General features: G+C 36.0%; 4 protein-coding genes across 4 annotated transcripts; 2 read left to right on the top strand and 2 right to left on the bottom strand.

The window, feature by feature from the left end:
- Positions 1 to 1,111: 1,111 nt before the first annotated feature.
- LOTGIDRAFT_228827 (hypothetical protein) lies at positions 1,112 to 6,991 on the top strand (the record flags this gene model as incomplete). The annotated part of the gene is made up of 10 exons (XM_009059835.1): positions 1,112 to 1,131; positions 1,461 to 1,713; positions 1,927 to 2,004; positions 2,465 to 2,563; positions 3,666 to 3,915; positions 4,508 to 4,728; positions 4,935 to 5,060; positions 5,323 to 5,427; positions 5,620 to 5,751; positions 6,645 to 6,991. Exons 2-10 carry the CDS (start codon positions 1,506 to 1,508, stop codon positions 6,989 to 6,991), a joined length of 1,566 nt encoding a protein of 521 aa, XP_009058083.1. The 5' UTR covers positions 1,112 to 1,131; positions 1,461 to 1,505.
- Positions 6,992 to 8,149: 1,158 nt separating this feature from the next.
- LOTGIDRAFT_153829 (hypothetical protein) lies at positions 8,150 to 10,021 on the bottom strand (the record flags this gene model as incomplete). Its single annotated transcript, XM_009059834.1, has 4 exons — positions 8,150 to 8,307; positions 8,707 to 9,492; positions 9,530 to 9,532; positions 9,988 to 10,021. 4 exons carry the CDS (start codon positions 10,019 to 10,021, stop codon positions 8,150 to 8,152), a joined length of 981 nt encoding a protein of 326 aa, XP_009058082.1.
- A 3,144-nt stretch (positions 10,022 to 13,165) lies between these two features.
- Positions 13,166 to 14,086, bottom strand: LOTGIDRAFT_105381 (hypothetical protein; the record flags this gene model as incomplete). Its single annotated transcript, XM_009059833.1, has 1 exon — positions 13,166 to 14,086. A coding segment is annotated over one exon (921 nt), but the record flags the coding sequence as incomplete, so codon positions are not given.
- A 3,723-nt stretch (positions 14,087 to 17,809) lies between these two features.
- On the top strand, positions 17,810 to 20,966 carry LOTGIDRAFT_153827 (hypothetical protein; the record flags this gene model as incomplete). Its single annotated transcript, XM_009059832.1, has 2 exons — positions 17,810 to 17,846; positions 18,052 to 20,966. 2 exons carry the CDS (start codon positions 17,810 to 17,812, stop codon positions 20,964 to 20,966), a joined length of 2,952 nt encoding a protein of 983 aa, XP_009058080.1.
- Between the last annotated feature and the right edge of the window lie 212 nt (positions 20,967 to 21,178).

Below are 21,178 nucleotides of genomic sequence, written 5' to 3'. Positions count from 1 at the left end.
GTCTTCAAGTCATTAAAAGAACAGTCCCATCTCGAAAGTGAAAATAGTAAATGAAAAGATATGTGAGTACATCTGCTAGGTGTAAGTTATTGTCAAAAAAAAAGAAATGTCGGTGCAACTGGCAAGATGAATATTGGAGCTTTAAAGTTCAAACTTTGATAATATCTGCAGACTACATGATTCTCAACAGGATATAAGCATAAGAGGGTTTAAATAAAGTCTAGTTCAAAAGTTAAGTTAAACTGTGGACAGGTGTTGAAGAAAACAAATAGTCTTTGATCAACGGTTATAATTACACAACTGGTAGAGAAAGTCATAACAAATATCGTAGGTAAGTGCTGGAATTATGAACGTCTCGGAACATCCAATTGACCCCCTTGTCTGTGTTGTTCAACGGCTTCTTGTGATTGGTTGAAACCTCCGGGTATGCAAATTCACGTCGTAAAAGTTTAATCGAACTGTCCAAAAAAGTTACGCCGCCTTGCGCCGTTATACGGCGTGTACTCGCCGACGTGGATAGTAAAACTTAAGCGCTGACGAACGTTGGCAACCACCGACTGAGAGCGTAGCGTATGCTAGCGTATTACGGCGTAAGAAGTATAAATCCACCTTTGTGATGTCACGCATTGCTAAAGTCTTCTGTCTCTATTTTCGTCAAACTCTCCATATTCTGTAGAAAACTCTGTGGAAAACTTCAGTTACTATAAATTATCATCAAACCTCGCCGCCCATGCTGGTCAAGCCAGTTTATTGAAGTGAATTGCGCGTGCAAGAGAAATAAAGTGTAACCAGTGCTTGGCGCGGATATGGTACAAAACGTAATCATTTTATGAGGCATGACCATCATTAAGAAATTACTATTACACTACCTAAAAAAATATCATGAACTATAGTCTGTTTCATTTATATATATTAAATATTTCTAAAGTAATAAAGATGAATAAGACATTCGGAATAAAAATGATATACATGTATGTTGATAGGGAAATATTTCACAATACAATGAAAGGTTACACACGGGATAATTCATCTAGCGACCTACTTTCATCTTATCTAAAGTAATATTGTTTCTCGATAGATAGCAGAAAGGAAATCTATACCACATTTTAAAGGTTACTTTACTTTTCTATCGTAAGTAACCACTGGCCTTTTATTTCGAGATGGTGGGGCACAGCATAAAACCTGCTGAAGCCATTGTCTTATCGTCAATGAACACACAGTGGTATTTTAGGTTGTAACATTGCGGTTAAGTTGCACATGGGAGAAGTCTACAACAATTGTTTATCATGGTGAACAGTTATTTGCGAAGTTTGACAAATATCAGTATATGTATAAATATTTAACACGGGCTTAATATATATTCAAAATAAATTGCAATCCGTCTAGAAAAAAGTAACGAGTAAGGTATATATTTTGTCCGAAAATCCATTGCTAAGTTGATAGTCTGTTTCATTTTTCAGAGTTAGTAAAATCTTGGCATAGATTTATATCCCGGGTCGATAAACATGGTGTTTGAAGAGTCTTTAGAATATGTCAAAGAGCTATTCGCCAAGTATATACCAGACAAAGTGTGGGAGTTATTACCAAAATCAAAAATCACTAAAGCTCTCCTTGTCGGAGTTTCAGCAGGTTTCTTGGCATATATGATTTTTAAGAAGAGGTACAAGCTACCACCTGGTCCGCGAGGATGGCCAATAGTAGGAAACACAATTTGTAAGTTTCTTATACTAATATTATTAAAGATAAATACTAAGAAAAGTTAATTATACCATTGGGTATCCATACAACGTGTTTTTCTCGACTTGGCAGCTGTTGTCGAGTTTGTTACTCATGAAATATGGGTCAAAATTTGCGTTTTTTAATTTTGACAAATTTCGGTGTTAAATGCTTACATGCACGAATATAGGTTACACCACTGTAATTTAGTATTTTCAGAGGGCAATTTACCAAAGATATGTACAGATTTGGCGAGAAAATATGGACCAGTTTATATGATTTACTTTGGTGAGTTCAAAATATGATGACCATTTAAAATGTACATCAAAAACTTTTCAGGCATGGACCTGATTAATGTTTTTGGAGTAGATGTCATTGTAAAAATTGGTTTGATGACTCAGTTTGAATTCGATTTTGATAAAATTGGTATCCATAATGTATGGTAGTTTGGATTAATATTGGGTTTAGGGTGGACAGTGGACAATTATTGAATTGTTTCATTTAACTTTTAGTCTATACGTAGCAGATCCGTAGCTACTGCACCCTCCCCCCAAACTCCCTTTTTCATTGTCCTATCCGACCAATTGTATTACTGCAACTGAACATCATTGCCCCTCCGGATATATTATTTGCCCCTCCGAACAATCAAGTGTGGCTACGGATCTGACACGTATTTATAATTTAACTAGTCTTCTAGTCGTGAGCATGTGTTTCGTTGCCTGAAAAATTGTTTTTAACCTTTTTTCAGGTCGAGAAAGGTGTGTTATTTTGAATAATCTAGAAGTAATAAATGAAGCTTTGTTGAAGAAAGGTGCGCAGACATCAGATAGATTTTCAGGCTATGCAAGTAAGTATATGTCAAATATCTTAGTATGAACCATTTAAAGATGGGTTTGCTTTTTTTTTTTTGGTTAAATCATGTTTATTGTTTGATAAATTGATGTCATCGTAAAGGTAATTTAATATTATGTTAGGAAAAACTCATCTTCGGAGGTGTGGAAAATCTTCATTTAAGAGGGAAAACTTTTTCTGACTCTACTCCAGTCGACAACTGTCAAAATATTCATCAGCGGCTGGAATAGAGGCAGATGTTTCGGCCTAGTTCCATCTTTTTCTTACAATTTAGACATCTAACTAATGGGATAGACACTAAAATAGATCACGATAATTTTGAATTTGGCGGATGGTATTTGGCGTTCCTTTAGATGTTCGGCTGTGAATAGATACATATAGAGTTACCTCACTGATTGATTGATTGGGACTGGTTGATATTTATTAAGTGACCAAATGGTTTTAGAGTACCTTTGTAATTAGCTAATTACGAGAATGAAATTAAATGGAATCATTAGAACACCTCTACTTCGATTAATATAAGTATTAGCCGCCCAATAATCGAATAATACCAACGACTATCATTCGACTACCAATCAAAAAGAATGACCATGATCAGAACGAGTATGGAAGAATGAAAGAGATAGAGTAACTCACGCCACATCATTCAGGGCTGAATTTCACCGCCATATTATTCGACCCGACCAGATCTGTCAACAACCAACAACCAAACCAACAACACAGAATCATCCAATTTGAACCAATCTAACTACCAACTACTACGACTACCACTACGACTGGAAGCGAACGTTTATAAAATATTTGCATGGAATTCAGTAATATCAATATGATGTTTTTCATACAAAAAACCCCTATTATTCAGAGCCTTTTTACTTGGTCCTCTGAGGTAATAGTGACTGATTCAATCACTAATTTTGAGAAGACAAACTCATGATATCACCACGCTACCAAGCAAATTACATCAAACTGAGCAATTGAAACGGCTGAGGTACAGCCCGACACGAGATATGTTCTATAACGGAGATCTGATCCGAAAACCAATTTCTGGCGTTGATAGAATACTAATCGTGTTTATAACTCATTTTATTTTTTTATAGTGGATATAACCTTGCACAACAGCGAAGATATTATCTTTGGGTCATATGGTACTGGCTGGAAATTAAGAAGGAAGGTAGCGGCAAGAGCTTTAAGATTATTTATGGTTAGAGGGCGTTTGAACGAGAAAATACAGTTAGCAGTATCCATGACTGTAGAAGCGATGTTAAAAGAAAAGGAACCTTTTGATCCTAAACCCTACATGTTTTACACTACGCTAAATATAATTGCTGGATTTTGTTTCAGTGCCAGGTACTTGACTATATAACTGTTAATACTTATTGCTTGGATAAAGAAACTCTATCGGTCACAGCAGATTAAATGGGCAGTAAACAAAATCTTCATTACTAAAAACGTCGTTTGTTTTTACAAAGTTAATTAAAAACGTAGTTTACTAACTTTTAAGTAAGCAGCTTGAACTAGTTTGGTTATCAGGCCTCATAAAGACTCGATATTTTTGATTGAAATCTGTAGGATACGTAGGAGACATATTTCTCTACAATTAGGGGTTTATTTTGCTTTAATCAGAACAGAACTTTAACGCTGCTGTAAACTTTTTAAATAGCTTTGGTGTTAAAAAATTACGTCAAACTTTCAGATAAGTTAAGGGGCACATTTCTCTAGATTTTGGTGTATAGTTTTCATAAATATTAGCAATAGAAAAATTCGACCTACGAAAAATCATAATGCCCCTTTAAGTTTTCATTTTTCAAGTTGTCATAATTCTTTTTTTCTAGAATATGTTAACCCTATTTTCAGCAATTCATCTATTTAATTTGACAGCAATCTTCTATCTAGTTTCAATAGTTTCACTTCAAACCATCTTTATTATGTATATTTTTAGTTACGAATATGACGATCCTAAATATTTAGAATTTTTGAAGTTAATGAATGAACAAGCATCGGTATCTAGCAAAGGAATTATGTTTGAGAATATCTGTTCCACTTTTGCTCGGCTGGGTATTTACAAAACTGAATCCTGCAGGAAATTTGAGAGTTTGGTAGGAAGGATTTTGGTTTTAATTGGTGAGCATGTCGAACAACATAGAGCAAATTTCAAATCTGGTAAGAATTGTATCTTCTCTAGCTTGGAGTAACAGCAAACAGTTCCATATAAATATAGCAGTATCTTATTGTAGTTACTGTAGTAGAATTTTATTCTCGTTACCATATTGAAGTAGTTGAGGACATATCTTATTCTACTCTCTCAATGGATTATTACCAGTCAGAACTAAAGATAATACTAAAGCATTAATGAATTTATTTTTCAGGTGAAGTGAATGATTTGATAGATAGCTTATTAGAAGCTGAAAGAGAAATAGCATCAGAAGGAGAGGAAAATATGGCGTATTTTCAACCAATACACATCAGTCTGATAGTCTTTGATATATTTCTGGGTATGATCTCAATGTACATCTGTTTCTCTTCAGAATTTCAAATATTCATTGCCATTCTTTGTTTTAAGTTAATCAGAATATGTTACATGCTGTTCGGAAAATAGGCCATATCATCAAACATAGTCTGGCAGAAGCTTCAGGCACCATGCATTGATGATGACTACCTTACATAATATCTGTCTGTAGCGTGTATAAAACAATTACTCACACATCAAACGGTATAATATCTGTTATTGTTCAAGTAGTATTTGTTATCTTTTAGCTGGTAATGAAACATCTCGTTCAACTTTATTATGGGCTATGATGTTTATTCTTGGTGTACCAAATGTTCAGAAGAAAATACAAGAAGAGGTCGATTCAGTGTCGGGTAAATCATCTTATTAGACCTTATTAAATATTGTCATAATTCAAAAATCCTAAAAGAAAAACAACAGCTTCAAATTCGAAATTTTCTTTCGTTCTATTAAATCTGTTGTTTGGTTAACATATTCTCCAATTCTAACAGAAATTATAAAAAATAAACATATAAACTCTTTGATTTATTATTGTAACATTGTAGGTGGTCGCTTTTTAACAACTGATGACAGAAAACATTTAGCCTATACTGATGCAGTATTACACGAAGTTATGAGACTTGGACCAGTTGCGCCTCTGGGTGTCGGTCACAGAGTAAGCTGTGATGTAACTCTTGGTAAGATCTTTGATTATAATCGGGTTTCTCTTGAACGCTTTCCGAACTTCTATAAACCCTGCAGTATTATTGATATTAGTGTACATAGACGACACACCGACACATCAAGATTGAAATCTGGGGAAATCAGACGTGTCTTTAAGGTGGGCTCAATGTTGGCATGCATGTGGTAGTAAGAAGAGGTCATTGTATTCTGACACTGCATAATATGATAATATGACTCACTAATACAGTTCGATATATTCGGGAGACCTTTAAGGAATCGTTCGATAAACAGTTGTAGATAATCAAGATAATTGGGATGAACTTCAGTCCACGATCTAAAATTGAATATTGATTGGATGTGAGAATTTTTAGGCTCGGTTCACTACAGATTGTATTAGTCGGGACCCCTCGGTATTTTTAGCTATTAGTTTAAAGACTAACTTGTTGTTTGAACCTGACTTTTCCAAGACACATAAATACTAGGAAATGGGAATATACGGCTTGACTTGATAGGTGAAGTCCGCGTGGCTTGCTGGTCTAAGTAAGAGAAGTTGGCTGAGGCTGGATCATGTGGAGAAGACTGTGAAGGAGTAGATGGTGAATCTGAAAGGGAAAAGTGTAGAGGGGTTACCTGTTTGCGTGAGTGTTTACCTGCGTCCGTTGGACTTGGACTACGTGAACTATGAGCTCGTTTCTGGGTCTGTTTAGATAGGGTGGTGGATCTAATTTGTCCTAATTTGTGCAAGTTAATTGAATGATCATAACAAAAAATGATCTGATCTACTTTTAGCCTAAATCAGACTGGAATGTATCACAAAATCACTGTACAGCAAGCCGCCTTCAGTAAGCGCTAAATAGTTTGACTCTTATCTTATCTTATCTTTATTTTTACACTTCTCTATTTCTAGGGGGTTATGATATACCAAAAGGAACTATGATGTTGACAAATTTATGGGCATTACATGTTGATCCCGACTTCTGGCCTGACGTGGACCAATTTAAACCAGAACGATTCCTGAACGAAGATGGCAAAATGGCACCAAAACCTGACAATTGGCTTCCGTTTAGTGCTGGTAGACGTGTGTGTCTAGGAGAACCATTGGCTAAAGCGGAATTACATCTAATATTGGCAGGGTTGTTCCAACAATTAGAATTTGCACCAGCACCAGGCACTTCTGTTGATATAGAACCTGATATTAAGGGAGTTGCTCTTGTTCCCAAACCATTTAAAGTAGTTGTAAAGAAAAGATATTGATAATTCTTGAATTTGTTCAAATCTACGTGTTCCTTTAGCATCGGTAGTTATGGCTTGATGTTGATAATATCGTATCGTTGCTAAAGGAACATTCAATTAGATGTGTTCAACATTCAAATTAATGGCTGATTTACATAATTTACATTAATTTACAAAGAAATGCTTAGAATTTTTCCTACCGACGTTCTCTCGGGGTATCACGAAAAAAATCTTTTATATAAACGTCTCCAAATAACTGTATGCAAAATCCGCCCTATGTCAGAAATCGAGACTATGATGTAATGTAACGGAATATGTATTCCATATGATATGATATACATCTACTCGACCATGGTCTTTGACCAGGAAAGGATTGTGGTAAGGTATAGGTGCGCAATATTTTTGGCCAATCATTCCTTAAGTCTCGGAAACCGGATTTTGTGTTTACTAAGACAATCAGTAATAGTGTTCACAACTCACCGTCGAAATTTGAGCCTTCAAATCCATGAGTGTCCAGAATTATCCGTGTTTGAACGTTAAAAATAAGAGTCGTCTTTTCTTGAGAAAACTCCAAAAAATCGCGTACGTGTCCCTTTAAGTGGATTATATCAGATTGATGTGATATTAGAAATTTCAGATTATTACCTGTAGTAGAATTACTTTTAAAAAAATAGACATATAGTCAGTGGGTTGAGTTTAAATTAAAGAGCAAATATTGTATACAAAACCTTATCCATATTATAAATACGTTGAAGGATCTTCTATACGGAGAGTTATCGGTTCCTGGAACCATTCCAAAATTGAAACAAGAGCTGTCGTTATCATTTACACTATCGAAGGTGTACATGACGATATATTGAGGGTGGTTAGTGAATTGTACTATTTGTACACTTAGAAATGTCGAATGTGTTGAGGTTTGGATGTAACCTAGATTTTCATATTGCATTAAAATCTGCTCCTGAACACAATTTTAGTTAGTCTATGAGATAAAATAAAACAACAATAATGTATAATACTTTATTATGTAGCCATTAGTCTCGTCCAATTAAATGACAATGGTTTAGATGGAGGTGATTTGAGCGTTTAATCAATGTAATACATTACATGAAATTAACCACTTCTATGAGTCTATATTTATGACAACGGTCCCTTACCACTTCGTAACACAAAAAGAGTATCTCATTGACATACAAATGTGATTAGGGTCATATTGCAGTTGTTGAATGGACAGTTTGAGAGGTTTAATAATGCACTATTGGTTACTGACTCCAATCGTGGAAGATTTGCTCCAAGACGGGTACAAACATCGGTTTCGAGAGTAATGTTCAATCGATTGCCTGAAAAGTAAAGGGCAACTTTTTTAAAAGATCATTTTAACATTTTAGCCTACACGATTACAATATTCTGGCATGCAGTTAACCAACACTTTGTGTTTGAACACATATATTGCTGAACACCCAGATAGATAGATAAATTAAAACCTTAATCATAAGTTGATGAAAACAAACGTTGTCATAAACATTGTAACCTTTATGCAACCATGTAAACCTACATATATTTTTAAACGTAGAATGCTGAGAAACTTACCGATTGACCTCATTTCAGCGGTAATATCCAATTTTAAAAGGGTTATAGGAAAATAAGAATACTCTAGATAATATGGTCTATTCCTGCTTGTCTTTTTGGGGCATTTACAGACGTGCGCAATATGTTGGACTATACCAAATGAAGCCTACCTGGTAAACTGCTTAACGGTGTAAATTGAGGTGTTGGTGGTGGTTGTGCAGCACCATTCATAGCTGACTGTAGAACCTGCCAGAAATCAACATTCTGCTTCTGACATTTAACGTTAGTGCCGGTGGTACATTCTTTGGTTGAATAATCATAAGCTTGGTCTGCCGCACATGATGTGAGAGTCAAATTGAAGTTGGTGCAGGACCAGTATTTCTGACAAATTGGATCTGTCCAGTCAGGCATGGTACCGTTAGCGACTTGACAGTACAAAAATTGGGAAAAGTCTTTAGAATCTTTGACCTGGCTAAAAGGATTCATTGGTTGTGGGAATGGAGCTTGGTTGATTTGGAACTGACGCATGTTGGGTTGAAAAGCATACGGATTTGGTTGGAATGGATCAACAAAGGGTCCTTGGAATGGTGTGGGTTGCGCTTGCTGCAAGAATGGATAAAGCGTGTTTGGCATTCGTCCTTGATTAGGGAATCCTTGTCCTGGAAAAGCTTGTCCTTGGTTTATTGGACTTTGACCAGGAAAGGATTGTGGTAATTGTCCTGGAAATGGAGGGAGATTGTTGGGTATTTGCCCTGGAAAGGGTGGTTGTTGAGGTATTTGGTTTGATGTTGGTGGTTGATTTGGAATGGGTTGATTAGGTTTTGTCTGATCTGGTGCTGTAGCTTTGTCAATTCCTGGGAATATATCGGCAAGTGATGGTACTGGTTGACTTGGTTTAGAGGCGGGTTGCTGTGGATCTTGTGGTTGTTGTTGAGCTTGTACACAACACAAAACAACTAGAATAGAAAAATATGAATAAATTAATTGACTTACCTCCTAAATTCAAAATGAAATATGATAGTTTGTTTTAAAATTAATTGGACCATTGCATTCACTTCAAGTAAATATGTTAATATCTGTTGACATAATTTTGAAATACAGAAATATGGAAAAACTATACAACAATATTCTAATGTCCTCATCTCATACAAATACTTTATAAACTAATTCAATAGATTTAAAGTGTCTCATCAATGTAAGCATCCAACGGAAACCTATCTGATGCATCAAGCCAACAATTTTGAATTTAATTTCTGTATCTCACAAAATAGTTCATTAATATCATATTTAAACTTCATGATCTGTTTATAGGCTTTTAAGTACCATTAACCAATAAAACTCAATTCGTCTTGTTTGCCAAATTTGACCAATTCAAATTCAAAAGCATAAATATTCCTTCCAAAATGTATCGAAACTGACAAATGTGATTTAAGAAAACTTTTAAAATTTACCAGCAAAAACCGTTATTCCGATTAATCTCTTCATTGTGGAATAAATATCTCCTGTATAAATCACCAGTTCACAATTAAACTTTCAACTGAAAAAGATTTTGACTGTTGGTCTTCTTATAGATTGTCGGTGATGATCCAATGATATCAAAGGGAGGAGACGTGGGTTTAACACCAGCTTATTCAGATTCGCCAACAGTCAAAATTGCAATGGTTGGTATACGGAAGGTGACCTGTACAGTTATTGTTCATCACTATTAAGCCTTGTTAATCGTATTAACAATGAGGAAACATTGAATTAAATTCATTAATCAAAACGTGATATTAACACCATAATAGTTGTTATAGTAGTTTTTTGATCAGCTTTTTATTTTTTTTAAATATCATTGTGCATTTTATGCACTGTGCTATTATGGTTAGTGAATAGATTTAAAGATGAGGTTATTGTCTCAGTACATATAACCCTATAACATCACAATCTTTTTTACTTTGTGATAAAATGTTTTGTGTGACTATTTGTTTTTTTCTTGTTGTTTAAATAAATACTTCTAAAAAAGATTATAATACCACCATTGTTTATCATATGTATTATATGTGAAAATAATATATATAACGTGTTAAATTGTAAAATGAAAATGTACCCAGTAACTCTGCAGTTCTTCTCACTAATGAGTGAATTAGAACTATTTTTAAAGATTTATCATCCATCATCTTCTCAGAAATAAACAGATAACCCACAGCTTTAGATTATACAAAAAATGTTTATGCTAGAATTAATGAATTGTCTTTGAAATAATTAATCTTGACAGCTAGTAATTGAATGAGTCTATGGACGGTAGTTTTGCTAACAATTTACTCAAGACATATCAACTGGCAACAATTCAGACGATACACAAAAGTAGCCTGGGCACCTCTTTACCATCAATTTCATAACTCGTAATTCTTACCCCTCATTTGGCCGATTTTTTTTCAGCACATAGTGGGCAATCGCTTCCACATCCTTTAATATTGATCGACAAATACAATTCACGCTTATTTACCGGTATTTGCGCTTATTTGCGCTTGTTAACACTTTGAAAGGTTTGGTTGGCATTGTATTTATTATAATTGTGAGTGATGGTGTCACGATTGCAGTTTGCTTCAGTATGAATAATACTGAAAATCATACATTGCGCCTGAATACAGCGGAAACCATCAGTCCGAAATGTCATTTAATATGTAATCTAGGAGAGAACTGTCTTTATTTCAAATTTAAAATCATCAAACTTTACATACACATTCTAAGACCATTGAAATTCAATAAGAAATGTTATTGTGAATTTTGTGTTGCATGATTAGTCATTAGTGTCGTTTTAGTGTCATTTTTGAGAGAGGCCTTTCAAATTCAGATTTAAGGTTAATGATATAAATGAAGTTATCAAAAGTAAACTCATTAAAAACCTACGTTGATCCTTCCACAAGGCGGACAAGTGAACCAGTGCTGTGAATAATATTACCGTGCAGTGCATATATAGCATTTTAACTAATTCATTAAGAATTTACAGTTTTTGTGCTAGTTTACTAAATAATAGGAAATCACACAGCAAGGGATATTTTGACATTTCCGTCTTCATACCAGTATAAACTTTCTTTGATCCTGTATTTTTGCTATCAAGTACTTGTTTTCATTCGGTTAAAGGGATATAGTCGACGATACAGGGTGATACTGATTAATTATCAGCCTTACCAGCCATCAGCCATTACTGACTGCCATATTCATGTCAGAAATGACAAGACCCGTTAAAAATAATTATAGCCCTTCGGATGGCAGACTGGCACTCTGTCATTTATTTTGGTCCGCGAAAATACAAAGATTCTAAGGATTGTTGACCTATACTCACATTTAAAGCGTTGACTGATTAGACACGTAACAGTGGCGAAGGGGGCTTCAAAGAAGTTACTTAGGTTTCCATGACGGGAATGTCAGTCTGCTGCTTGAAGGGTTGGAGCTGAAGATGGCTTTCGGTAGCTTTTATTATTTCGATAACAGGATTACGTGTGCGAATTTTTACTTCTATATCTAATCGGAACGCCTGATCCAGACTACATGTATTGTCTATCCAGATTTCGTCTATGTAATCGACAAAATAAGATATTTCTTTTTCTTTTGCAATGTAAGTTTTTAGTTGCTAGTCTTTTAAACTCATTAAACCTGTTATCTTTTGAAAATGAGTTCAGCTAGCTTTTAAGAGTTTCCACTGGGTCATTTGTTAAGACAAATAATGAGGGTTATTTTTCATCTATTTAACTGTATCGAGACCAGTTATCATTAATACAACTCTTTAAATATAACAGTCCAGTCTAGAACAGTCCTGAAATTTTGCAAGCTCTTGTAAAATATCGACAGTGATCAAGCCCATACGCTACGAAAACAATATATTTCTACGGGTGACAATCAGTGGCGGCGCTAGCCACCCGAAACAGGAGGGTACAAGTAGGGGGACAACTGTCGCTTCTGAATTTGAACTGCCACAGATCTGTAGAGGCGTCTTGTCGCAAGCCTCTCATGGAGCGTCTGAAAATGTTCTCACAAGAAATAATTCGAAAAATTGGATTGATTTCGTGCATTCTGATACATATTTTGTGGCCAATTGGGTCTAATCGGGGATGAAAACCATTTAAGGGGAGCAAATCCCTCACCCTCTGTACCCCACCGACGCCAGGGTGACAATCCCTGCTTTCAGAAAAACAGTATCACTGAGATGGAAGTTGTCGATATTATATGTATGTCGGCATCCAATCCTGAAACATCATTAACATGCCATTTTGAATTGGTGGTATCATATTGACATCATCAAAGGCATCATTTCTGGATGATGATTTTGGTCACTTTTGGCATGATGGTGGAAAAATCTTTCATATCAATAATCAGAATGCAAGAGAGAAGAGTATTAAAGGCGTATCAAAAAGAATATACTTTATTTAGTAATAAAAGATATCTAAACACACACATTTTCTTTTCACACATACATCACATTTACATCTATTTAAAACATTAGACAATTGACTATGGACGTTACCAAACGTAGTTTTACAAATTTACTTGCAGGATTTAGTCATGGGTTGAGGATTATCACGTAGCACACTCAGAACACATACAAATTAGATATGTAGAAACCAACACCCATTTACAACTTCGACATTAGCCAGCAGATACAGACAAGGTGCCATTTGTAACAGTGGCACTAACTCCGGACGTACTAGCCACATTGGCTACAACAGTGTCATTTGGTGTTGATCTGAAATCCCGATCCTTTGAAATAGTTTCAGAGTTTACACTATCTGAACTACTACGCAAAGTACCGAGTTCAAATCCTTGAAAACCGCCAGATTTGGCAACGGATGCTGAACTGCTTGGATATACCACTCCAAAACCAGTGCTGGAGGTAGCTGTATTACTATGGTCATTAGAGGTATAATTTGGTGCATAGCCTGTATTTGTATGAGCATTACTTTGACTATTTGAACCATAAGTTGGAACATAAAGCTGACCAGTTCCGGCATTGCTAGTAAAACCTATTGAATTCGGGTTGTAGAAATTACTGTTATACGATGAACCTGGGAAACCGCCCAAGATGACAGACCCACTACGATTAACATTAGCATTAAATGGATACATATTACTAGGATTTCCCGATACCCCAGATGGAACATAACCTGAACTTGTTGGAACGTATCCGCTTGTATTCGGTATGTAACTACTAGTGTTTGGTTTGTAACCACTAGATTTTGGAACGTATCCACTTGGGTTCGGTGCGTAACCACTAGAGTTCGGAACGTATCCACTTGTGTTCGGTGCGTAACCACTAGAGTTCGGAACGTATCCACTTGTGTTCGGTGCGTAACCACTAGAGTTTGGAACGTATCCGATTGTATTCGGTACATAACCACTTGTATTTGGTGTGTATCCACTTGTATTCGGTACGTAACCACTGGTATTTGGTGTGTATCCACTTGTATTCGGTACGTAGCCACTAGTGTTCGGGGTATATCCACTTTTATTGGGTGATGTAACACTTGTATTTGGTAGGTATCCGTTTGCATTTGGTGCATATACGCTATTAGGCACGTAGCCACTAACATTTGGCGTATACGCATTGGTAGAGCTACCACTAGTACTTGGGATTCGATAGCCAATTGTATTCGGAACAGAACCACCAAAATTAGTGGAAGCAAATCCCAAAGGCACAGGCCCGTTACCGCTTCCAAAAGAAGGCAGCCCATTACTGGCAGAGGGACTGGTGTTTGAACCTGCATTTGCTAATGGATAAGGCGGGAAGTAACTACCGCTTTGTGCATTACTTCCTAATGACGTCTGTGGCGTGTATCCCACGTTGTTTAAGTTGAATTGGGAATTGGCAAACCCTGAAGGATTATTACTAAATCCAAGTGGAATGGGAATTGTGGTAGCATGATTGAAACCGTTGGGTATATAACCAGATCCTTGGTTTGTGAACGCTGTCGAGACACCGGTATTACCAAATCCTAATGGTGTTGGAGGGTTACTACCAAAGGTTGTTGAGCCTAAGAAATTACCTGATGGGAAACCATTCCTAGGCACAAAGTTACTATTGGCGTTATTGACGTTAACAGGGTACGGTACAGTATTTAATGGCGTACCAGACCCTTGGTTAGTATTGATGTTCCATACTGGCAATGGTGGTGATTTGAAGACTGTACCAAAATGTGTGTTTGTCAATCCTGAAGGAAATGGGCTATTTGCTGTGTTCGAACTAACCGGAAAGTTATTTCCGAAAGTTAGAGGGAAGCTTGCTCCATTGGGTTTGCTTTGATACGTAGGTGTTCCTAATCCAAATCCACCAAAGCCTACATTTCCACTGGAGCCAAATAAGGGGAAGGTAAAATTAAGAAAGTTTCCAAAGCCTGGTATTCCACTAAAAAGTCCGGAACCACCCATCATATTTGTTCCTGTAGCCATTGACTGAGTACCAGTAAATCCAGCAAATCCATTAGATAACTGAGGGAATGATAGCCCATTCATACCTGTCATTCCATTTACACCAAGCCTGCTTTGGCCTAAGCTTGTTTGTCCTGTCGCACCCAATCCTAGTTGCTGTAAGTTGATGGGGAACAAACTACCAATCACTCCCAAACTGGGAACACTTGTTGATACTCCAGGGTAACTCGTTGTCATTGTGTTCGGTGAGTATTGGCTAGCAATTCGCGGGATATATCCGGATTGGGCGTTATTTAATGGAAATATAGGTAAAGGTACTTCTTGAAAAGCGTTATTGAAACCAGAGTTCGGAATATTGTTCATGTTCATGAAAATAGGATATGGTATACCTATAGTAGTTGTACTGGCGAGACCAGGTATGTACCCAGATCGTGGAATACTGTTAATCGTTGAAAACAATGGCAAGGGGTTTGTTGTATATTGTCCAAAGAACGGATCTGGATAATACTCTGGAATATTAGACTGCATTCCTGTGTTTCCGAAAGCAGTTCGGGTACTAAATCCGGCGTTGTTTATACCAATACCAGCAAACGGAGATGAGATTGACAGTGTGGGCGCTTGATTGGATCCAGATTGAGCAATGGGTGCTAGCATTTCCATAAGATCTCTAGCAAGAACTGATATTGACAGGTCTATTGCAGGCAAACTAGGAAACATGGAAGCACGTGGAAGAAATCCTACTGGAGGTGGCTGCAGAAAAGGTCCAGCTGCCAACGGTGGAGGTATGATTCCATTAGGAAATGGTAGGTTCAGTGAACCATCAATAGCAGTAAGTGGATCGATAAAACCAATTGCTGGAGGGGCAAGTGGGTCAATAAAACCAATTGGTGGAGGAGCAAGCGGATCGATTAGTCCATCGGATGCATACCCTCTATCATAAAACTCTTGTGGTATTCCTCCAGCTCCATATAACTGTTGAAAATTTTCTCTTTGCCATTGACAAAGAACTTGTCCACTTGGTTGACACTGGAGATTGGCATAATGGAATTGGTATCCTTGTGGACAATCGTGCAGATGGGGTACAAAGTCGTGGCAACTGAAGTAACTCTCACAGCCAAGAGCGCCTATGTTAGGAAAGACATTGTCTTGTGATACACATACGGAAGACAAAACGGACGGTAGCAACAGTGTTCCTGAAAATATATTTGAAAAATGTGTTTAGACTTAACAAAAAATAATGTATCAGATATAAAAATGAAATATATTGATAATCATTATGTTGCTAGAAAATTGCCAATACATATAATATGGTTATGAAAATTATGAGGAACAATATGCAGGAAAAATAGCAGATTGGACTCAAAGGTTAGTTTATCAACGGATGTTTTCATATTAGCAGAATAAAGTAGGATACAAATTAAATATACGTTAAAAAAGCGTTATATTCTCTTGAAACTATGCTTAAAGTTGTGTAAAATGAAGAATTCTATCTAAAAATTAAAGATTTCATTAACATCAAATAACATAATACCAATGCTTACCGATGACAAAGATCGCTTTTAACATCCTAGTTTCAATCATAGCTTGTCAAGCCTCTCTGAAGTACTGATAATATAATACAACCAAAAGTCTAATGATTGTAAATGTGTTCTTAATCGTAGAATAATGCATTAGAAAAATAACAATACTCATAACCTTTTCACTTGTAATTAAGAACCATTTACATCTAAATCACACGTATTCGCAGTTAAAAACGTTACCCCCTCTAATGTAAGACCTTTTAATCGCATTTAAATTTGCATTATACTTTAGAAATAATGTACTTACCACCAGATTTTTATTGTTATAATTTTTTTGTCAAAATTAATTGGCGGATTAAAATGTTCAAACAAAATGCTAATTATTCTGCACAAATGTTAAAATAGATGTGAAATTTGCAGTAACAATGCTGTTTCTGCTGTCGCATTTGAGCATGATCTATTCAGCATATGGTAATAAAATGGTCTGTACGGAGCTGTCTACCCACCTACATTTAATGATTCACAGATATTGTAAGAGGATCATTGAGTTGCATTTAAAATCTTGAATATCTTTATAAGATCTTTATGAATTATTTCAAGTGAATTGCAACAGACAGTACAAAGTCGTTTGTCCAACACAAACAATGATTCTATTGAGATACTGTGAAATTATCTATATTCGAGTGTTGGACAGTACCTTACTGTTCTTATTCAAATTTTTACCAAAGGCTCCTTTAATGGCTTATTTATTGATGGGAATAATGTAATGTTGCGATGAGCAATTATTCTATTCCTCTTTTCTTTGGTGTGTAACTGTCCGCTGAGCAACTGTCCATACCTCTCTAATTTCGTCCAGAAGCGTTTTTGTTGGGATGTAAATACGTAAGCATATTCATGGGTATGTTAATTCATATAGATTCCTATTGTCGTGTTATATTCATTAGACCTCATTCAATAACATTGAATTGATGAGGTTGTTTTGTTTTTTTTTATCGAACACAACTACCATAAAATAGTTGATAATAAATTTTGATAAAAGCTTTATGACTAAATACCATGAGGTGACAAAAAGTTATTATAACTAAACACTCTATAGGGATTTCAGCACTAACACCGTCATGCAATCTATTTTTTCCTTTGTATTATCATAAATCAATTAACAGAGACCTTTGTGACAGCTATAAATACGCCATTTGAGAATTTTAAATGGACATACTATGGACTCTATGATAAAATGTTATAAAAGCTGAACAATTTACGCATTATAATTACAAGGTTTTGGTTTTGCTGGTGAAAACCAACTTGAATGCGATTCAGTCGAATACAACATAAAAGCACTGTGGACATAATGTCGTTCTCTTATGGAATCGTTGTGCTTGTATTAGGTATGTATAAATACCAATGTACCAAATCAATCATAAACTTTGAAATTGTTCATAATATTATTTAGGTTTGTGTGAATATGTTAATTATTCAAGCTAAACAAAATGTATTATTTACGACAAGGGTGTATTTATATATATTTATGTACTTTGATTTTTTGAGATAAAGAGATCCAAAGCTTTTAAATTAAATTGTCTATTCTTTCAGGCAGCATTTGCCAGTGTTCAGCAGAGTTGCCTACAGAAGATTTCTTTAACCTGACATTTACAGCATGTCCTCCAATTTGTGTGAATAAATGTTTCAAAGATCCAACCAAACTTACTGATTTTAACGTCAGACTATGTCAGTGCGATCCGGACTGTATTTTATTTGGAGACTGTTGCATAAGCTTCTACACTTTTTGTTTTATTTTCCGACACCCGAGTGACAACATTGAGTTTATCAAGTCGAAAAGAGATAGGGAAAAACAAACCGAAGAGGAAAAGAAAATATCTGATTTTAAGAACAAGGCACAATGTGAAGGTTTCATTTTGTCGGACCATTCTGCAGTTAATCTTTTGGCTATCGCAAATTGCCCAACTGAATACCCCGAGGGTGACATCAAAGATAAGTGTACTGGAAATAAAACAGCTTTCCCCCTTGACATACCAGTATCGATTCCAGCGTTGTCATATTGGTTGTTTAAAAACGTTTACTGTGCTCTCTGTAATAATTTCACTTTAAACGACGTGTTATACTGGAAGACAGAAATACAGTGCTATATTCGTCTTTATGATGACATAATAACCGTAGAACAATTCACAGATTACAAACCAGCTGTCCCTTGTAAGACCATGGTGACTTTACCAGATGATAGCATCAAAGTAAGGGTTTGTAATCCGGACCTTAAACCAAGAAATACAGAAATAGCACAAGATCTACAAAATTCCTCGCGACACGAGAACACAGCAACTATGCCTACATCTCAAAACAGTAATGAATCAATGAGCTATACAAACCAAGGGGAAAATCAAAACTTCACTCAAAACGGCAACATTTCTTTACCAAATCAAGATTCAGAAGAATTGAAGAACACTGTGTCAACACCACTACCCTTCCTGCCATTTGGCTTACCCAATATATCCATTGACGCCCTAACCCAAGCCAACTTGGATGTGCTATGTAACGCATATATGTATGAATATACTTCCCGTGAAAATGGTAGTGTTACGAAGTATTTTAACCCTCATTGTAGAGCATTTGAAGTTGGCTGGCAAAATTTTGATCGCAATGAACGTATACAATGTGAACTTACTGCTGGAGGTGTTTTTAATCGGGTTCCCTTGGGCTCACGTCTGGTGCGTTTCCAGTTCGGAATATTTGGGAAATATATTTATTTCTATTCAATGGAGTCCAAGTCCTTGTTAACAAACTCTTATCCGAAATGCAGCGCTGAAAAATACTTTGAGTTTGTAACAAAGTCGTGTGAATTATTTTCATGTGCGCAGAATTATTCTGCATATTATCTGAACTGTATGCCAACTTTTCTATTAATAAATGACACTACATTCAGACATAATCCGATGCAGTCTACACTTTATGCTAAAACCAATGTTGTGTTAACAACGAGCGATGTAAAAACGTTCCAACAAGCGACTGACTATGTCTTGGACGCTTTTGCTGATTCTGGCTTGAACGTTTATCGACCAGAGAATATCTATCATTCTACTATTTTACCCTTAGATATTCATATAGATTCATTGGAAATTGTGAGATTGGCCACACTTACCTACCCAGAAATGGGAAGTGTAGAATTTGTTCCAGGCCTATTGAAAGCAGATTTAGTAATACCAGTTTTATTCAACGATTTTAACCAAACGATATCTAATCTGAGAGAGGGCTCATTGACGGACAGCACGCTCGTTTCAAATTACCCAGATGACAGAAATCTAGTTTGTTATCATGGTAGTAGGGTGACATACCAAAATCTGGACCTGAATGTGCTGCAAAAGAGAGCATTTGTTGAAATCGATGGTATCTTAGTTGATTTGGTTGAAACAATGTTTACGTTGCGCATTACTCGTCTAAACCCTATTCATGTCGTGACAGTGACAGTTTGTCGATCATTGCTGTTATCCAGTAATACTCAAGGGCAATTCGTTCCAAAGCCGAATGAACAATGTGATAATTTAACATCTCAGCTTAGCCAATTTTCACTTACAAATGGGAGTTTGAAACTTTCAGATAAGATTATCATCCCAAATGGCGATTTTTTCATAAAAGGTGATAAGGTAGATATATGTTCCCGAGCCTTAAAAGGAAATACTCTGTTGGCTGATTATAGATCACTGAGAGCCATATTCAAAAACGTTGCATCAGCGACATCCATGCTATTGAAGATTTTAGCATTTATTATAAGTTTGATATCTCGAGATGATAACCCTGGAACTGTCTACTTCCAATCATTGGGAATGACATGCACATTGATTGACTTCATCCATTTGTTGGACAGCCTCTCATTTCACAACTCTGACGAAGTATTGGCCGTGTTCTTGCATCTGGCATGGTTGTTGGTGGCTTACAGTTTTTGTGCTTGGTGCATAAACATGGTATGTTGCAACTCAAAGCGCACATTGAAATGTTTAAGTCGTCACTTCTTCATATCGTTCGCTGCGCCGGTAATGACTATTCTATTGTGCGCCACGGGAGATATTAATACTCCGCCGTGGAATATCGGTTATGGATCGACCGGCAAAATATTTTCTGCCCAGTTGAAAGTCGTTCTATATAGTTATATTATACCATTTGCTATAGGAATAACATGTGTCTTGATGTGCCATATTTATCGTCTTGCAAGAAGAAAAAGCTATAAAAAGAACAAGTCGTTCTATTCTCGCCACATATTGGTAACTAGCGTACTAACACTTCAGTTTGGCTTTGGTTGCTCAGAAGCGTTATCTGAATTGTCCGTCTATTACTTTCTCTACTTTTCGTCATCTGTATTGGTTGCTTGGTCATTTCTTTTAATTGCGTGTCACGGATTGAGAAAGCCGAAGTCCAGATTATCCAATCCGTCACGTTATCTACAATCAACAAACAATAATCCACATTCCGAACCCATACAATCTAAACCACAAGAATAAATCTCAATATTGGAAGTTGATTTTCGGCTAATCTGTTTCTACACTTTGACTGAAGCTGAATTAATCAGCCATTTTTTTTATTCCTGTACCGTTATCTTGTTTGTGGGCATTGAAAATGTTGTTATAGTGTTCATGTATCATGTACTTTGTTTATGTATGTGAAATTTAAATAAATATTTTTGGAAATATATAATGTTTCCTATGAATATTAT

Source organism: Lottia gigantea, assembly GCF_000327385.1.
Source record: "Lottia gigantea unplaced genomic scaffold LOTGIsca_4, whole genome shotgun sequence".
NCBI lineage: Eukaryota > Metazoa > Mollusca > Gastropoda > Lottiidae > Lottia > Lottia gigantea.
The sequence above is the reverse complement of the archived record's forward strand: the minus strand, read 5'-3'. Positions and strand labels throughout refer to the sequence as shown.